This window comes from Tupaia chinensis, unplaced genomic scaffold, assembly GCF_000334495.1.
Source record: "Tupaia chinensis unplaced genomic scaffold, TupChi_1.0 Scaffold000274_1, whole genome shotgun sequence".
Taxonomy (NCBI): Eukaryota; Metazoa; Chordata; class Mammalia; order Scandentia; family Tupaiidae; genus Tupaia; species Tupaia belangeri.
Window position 1 is genome coordinate 1359860 of NW_006159756.1, and position 5388 is coordinate 1365247.

Genomic DNA, 5388 nt, shown 5'->3' on the forward strand with positions numbered 1-5388 from the left:
TTCTTTCTCTCGCTCTCTCTCACTCTCTCTCGCTCTGTCCCTCTCTGGTCAAATAAAAATAAATAAAGTAAAATAAAATAATTCTTTAAAAAAACACACTGGGCACAGGTGTGCAGGCCCAAAATTCAAAGAGGAAAATGGAGAAGAGATTGCACACGGACATCCCCCCAGAGGGTGATTTCTCACTATCTGTCTCTCTCTTGCAAGTGCATGTGCCCTACAGTAAAAATCTCTCTATAAATAAATAAACAAACAATGCTTTAAAGAATAAATGTTTAGAAAGAGCTGGGGCATGGAAAGTACATGAATTACTGTGAATTCTGTCACTTCCAGACTTTAAGTACACAGCAATGATAGAAACAGAATAAACGGTAAGACACTGAGTGTTTTCTTTTCTTTCTTTTTTCTTTTTTTCTGGAGAAGTTTTTGCTATAGGGCATGTGCACTCACCAGACAGAGACAGAAAGTGAGAAATCACCCCCCAGGGGGGATGGCCACGCCACAATCCCTTCTCCTCTATTCTCTTCTCAGGATCTTGGGCACGCACGCGCATGCACCCAGCGTCAATTTTAAGCCACCGGGTCCGGAACTTGAACCATGGTCGACTACGTGGGAGTCCAGCGACATAGTCATTATGCCATCTGCTGGTCCCTGAAACTGAGAGTTTTCTAACAGATGTTGTGCCTAGCACCTGACATGGTCCATTTCATTTAATCCTATCACATATCCACGAGGAAGGAAGTTGTTTTTCCCTGTGTGCTCAGATGCAAAACCTGAGGCTTTCACGAGGCTGGGTGACAGGCATGACCCACAGTGCCCTGGAGAGTGGTGGGGCTGGGGTTCGACCAGTTTACAGATCCCCAAAACCTCGACTACCCTGCCACCGCCTCTGCAAATTAACCGCCTCACAGTCACTGAGAGCAGCACGACCGTGGCCCACCACGCGCTGTGCCAAAACACCTCGGTCTCACAGCACAGTGTGTGGAGAACAGGAGCTCTACTGTCCTCAGGAGGGACAGTGTTCAGGTACCCTGCCGGGGCCAAGGGCAGATACTAACGCTAGCCAGGAACGATGACCTGCAAAACTCTACAGAGCATCAGCTAAAGTAGTAAGTCATTATACGGCGCCCACGCGAACCGTCACGGGAAACCTGTCTGCGGAGGCCCTGCATTCTCTTCAGGGCGATTTCTGTGACTATTTCTGCCAAAGTCCCTCTGCTCAGCAGCTTGCCCGCCCCTCCTGCTCCGTTCATGCTGCAGCCGTTTTTCTGTCTGAAACCTAACAATGTGCTGCAGTCACTGGGAACCTGGACGTGAACTGGGTCGTGAAGGGTGAAGGGCTAACACAGGGCTGCTTCTGCTCCCACGCGGGCTAAGTCCTGAAAATGACGCGGCCTCACATCAGACGCTCTTGGGGCTTTCCACCAGACTCTCTACCCGCCTCTCCTGTGGGTGGCCCTGCTTGCAACTCAGCTGGGAACTGAACCAGATCCCGTCACCCTTACCTTGGATCCTTCTCCATGAAGCGGGGAGCACAGCAGATATAACCCGTGATAAGCCAGCTCTGGTATGGACTTCACGTGGTCAAGGTTTCTAAAGAAAAAAGGGCAGGACACAGGTTGACAAGCGCGGTTTTCTCTGAAATATCCCTCAGTTCTATAAGCCAAGTTTAAGAGAACAAATTCGAATGTCTGTCAATTAGGATAAAAGGACATTTATACGTCCACAGAAACAGAACTTATTATACTGTATTTAAATTTTTTTTTTGAGAGGTTTTTGCTATAGGGTGTGTGCACTCGCCAGACAGACAGAAAAGAGACAGAGAGACAGAAAGCGAGAAATCACCGCCCCAGGGGGGATGGCCATGCCACAATCTCTTCTCCTCCATTCTCCTCTTGGGATCTTGGGCACGCACGCACATGCACCCGGCTTGAGTTTTAAGCCATCAGGTCTGGGACGCGAACCGCGGTTGACTACGTGGGCGTCCAGCGACACAGCCATTATGCTAACTGCTGGTCCCAATATACTGTATTTAAATTCTAGCACTGCAAGATTGAACGGCTCACCTGGCTTGGGTAACATGGAATTCATGAAGTACTGGCTCGAAGCTAGTTAAGGCAACAAAGACCTAGAAAAGACACCAAGAGCACTTCAGTCTCGTCTCCCTCTTTAAAGACTGCCCGTGGCCTCTGACGCTGAGCGCCTGGAGCCTCCCTTACCTCTATACAATTCTGTACACACTGCGGCTTTTCTTTCAGGGAAAACTTGGGAAGAAGCCTTAAAAAATTCTTCAAAAGGTGAAAGACGGCATTTCGAATTTGAGAAAGGTCCAGGGTAGAAAAACAGATGTTCTCTTCATCTTCTACAATCTCATCCATCTGGATTGTGAAGGAACGTTTAGGTTAACGTGTGTGAAAGCCAACACTTCCCCCTGGTTTCAACATACCCAAATCGAGGCAGTTACTTCGAGGTGGCAGCCGAGTTGCTGAGGCCATGTGACCCTGACTGAGGGCTCTGTCTGTCCCAGGGCTCCATGGACACGATGGTACACCACTGGCCTAGAGACTGCTACCATTATTTCCAGTTCCGGGTCTTATTTTCTTTTTTTTAAATTTATTATTATTTTTTTACTTCACCAGAGACAGACAGAAAGGGACAATGAGAAAGCAAGCCACCAGGTCTGAGACTTGAACTATGGTTGGTCATGTGGGAGTCTAGTGCCTTAACTACCACGCCACCTGTCCTAGCTCTGGGTCTCTCTGTGAAGGAGATTCCTATGTCTCTACAGAACTTTCTTTACTGTGTGTGTGTGTGTGTGTGTGTGCACATGCACACGCCCGCGCATTCAATTTACTGCATGAGAATAGGAGGAAGTGACACAGAGGTACAGCACCCCCACTGGGTCTTGACACCACAATCCCCCCAGGCCCGACCATCCCCACAGGTGTGCTTGGCGTTCTCAGGCAGGTCTCCACAGGCCAGCATCTTCTCAAGTGGGCCTGCCTCCCGAGCGCTGCGCCTTACATCTCAGCACGGCGGGGCACCGTTGGGGCCTGGACGGAGGTTGTGCCAACAATGAGGCACTACCGTCCCGTCTCGTCACCTGAGAGCTTGGAACCACCACTACTCCAGTGCACGCTCTCACACGAGCCCTGCAGGACACCTTGACCGCCCTGTCTGGGCAATGAGACAACGGGCGGGCACACCAGCCAGCTGTGGCTGCACATCCGGGGAGGGCGATGGAGGCAGCGGGGAGGCTGCAGAGAGCGAATGGACGTGAGCCCTCCACAGACGCCACACCCCAGGGGCGCCCTTGGCTGGAGGGCTGACGGGAGCCCAGGACTTCAGTGACAACCAGGAGGCCCCAACCCGTGTACAACAGTCCCTAAAGAACACCAAACCACATGCTGGTACAGGTGTTTTTATTCCCTGACTTTTAAATAACGGCCAGAGGGTCGATGCACTCTCCAGAGACACACAGAGGGGTGGGGAGAGGAGGAAGCACCTCACGGGGCGCGGTCATGCCTCAGCCCCGTCTCCATTTCCCCATCCCAGAGGGATTTGGGGCATGCGGGCGCACATGCCCAGCATGCTTGTTAAGCCACCAGAGATGGGACTCCAACTACAGCCGGCCGTGTGGGACCCAGCTCCCTTACCCACCTGGCCCCGGGGCGGCCCGAGGTGCATGCTAACACCTCCTAACTGCTTACCTCAACGTCCTCTTTCCTGGGCGGCCTTCCTCTTTTCCTAGTCCCCCGTGGGTTACCCTGAGAGCTCAAAGGTTGGTCCTTCTTTCTTTTCCGACTGAGGGTCCATTCCTGAGGCCAGCTCTTCTTCAGTATCTGAATGCACTTGTCAAACATCACCGGGTGGAACACCTGGTTGGCTATGCTGCCTGTTTACAAAGGATAAAGACGGAGCAGGTTCGAGTGAACTGTCCTTGAAACAGGTCTCTAACAGAGGAAAAGTTAAAAGCCAAATAGGCTTTTCGTGAGCCCTGACTTGGGACGAGTCTCTGCTCACTGTACCATTTCCAACTCCAGCCTCGTGGCGGGGCGACCGCTCTCCGTCGGAAATACGGACCGGGATTCCACACCAGGCCGACGGCAGGACAAGTCTTACTCACCCTCCCACTGTAAGCTGCTATGAAAGGGGACCGAAATGTACGGAATAGCCATTGTAAGGCACTGGGCGGCAGGCAGCAGAGAAGCAATCCCAGAGGAAAAGAAAACGGAGGAAACAAAGCCCAGGTCCTGCCTGTGTGTCTGGAGGCAATTTCTGAACAACGGCAGAGAAAGGGCAAATCCGAGCAGATGACCACAGTTTTGCTGAATTGAGAAACAACTCGGGCAGGGGTGACAGAATTCACAGAAGGGACACTGGAGGACAGGAGCTCCCACGACCTGCACAAGGCTGAATAGGAGGCACGCTCGCATGCGGTAAACGCCACTGGGCCGGCAGGGACGACTTCCAGGAACAAGATGACAAAGCGCTTCATGACTCTCGCAAGGCTGAGACACGCTTGCGCTCTGGCGAGTCAGGTGGAAAGACCTTGTTACATGTCTGGACCATTCAGGAGATGTCTCAAAGAAACACATCTTTTTTGGGGGCCAGTAGGTGGTGTGGTCATTAGGGGTACCAGACTCCCACATGGCTGACTGTGGTTCGTGTCCTGGACCTGGTGGCTTTCTTTCTCTTTCTCTTTCTCTCTCTTTCTCTTTCTCTCTGTCCTCTTCTCATCAAATTAAAATAAATAAAAATGAATATAGTTAAATAAAATAATCTTTAAAAAATAATTTAAAAAACATATCTTAAAAGAATTTTTTTGGGGGCTTACACCCCGGGCAGCCGCGTGCCAAACGGCCGGCCATCCCCTCAACCCCATTCCTGGTAACTACAAGATGACTGCTGTGCCGCATCAGCTGATAATCATCCCTGCGTACCAGAACTGCTTTCCAGAAACTGCATTCCCTGGAGACTCACCTACACTTGTGGATCTGCAGGAGACCCTCCCTTAATCCAACCCTGAATAGAATCTATGCTCCCTATTGTCAAAAACTTTATGAGCTGATAATTGGAACTCGTGGCCTCTCTCCCTTTACTTGTATGTATCACTTTTTCAATAACTCTTCTGGAAGACAACTGTATATAGCAGAGATAGTGTAATGGGAAAGTGGGAAAGGGCAGAGGGAAAAACATAGGGAAAAAAAAAAAGAGGAAGAGAAAAAAAAACATATATATATACATAAGCATGAAAGTAGAAATGGAATACTATTGATGATAACATGCTTGATTAAGTCACTATGCAGACTATTCTAGATGGGAAATTACATTTAGTACGCTGTGATGATGCTCAGGGAATGAATGTTAGGTAACAAAAAAAAAAAA

The 5388-nt window shown here is 50.1% G+C and overlaps 1 protein-coding gene across 3 annotated transcripts in view; it reads right to left on the bottom strand.

Annotated features, from left to right (window-relative positions):
- Positions 1-5388, bottom strand: part of NCAPD3 (non-SMC condensin II complex subunit D3) — a 58096-nt gene that overhangs the window by 38382 nt on the left and 14326 nt on the right. For all 3 annotated transcript variants that reach the window (XM_006149961.3, XM_006149960.3, XM_027772443.1), the window contains 4 exons: positions 3711-3895; positions 2220-2378; positions 2067-2128; positions 1506-1593 (listed from right to left, as the gene is read on the bottom strand). In XM_006149961.3, the coding sequence (XP_006150023.1) occupies positions 1506-1593; positions 2067-2128; positions 2220-2378; positions 3711-3895 (494 nt within the window). The remainder of the gene's footprint in view (positions 1-1505; positions 1594-2066; positions 2129-2219; positions 2379-3710; positions 3896-5388) is intronic.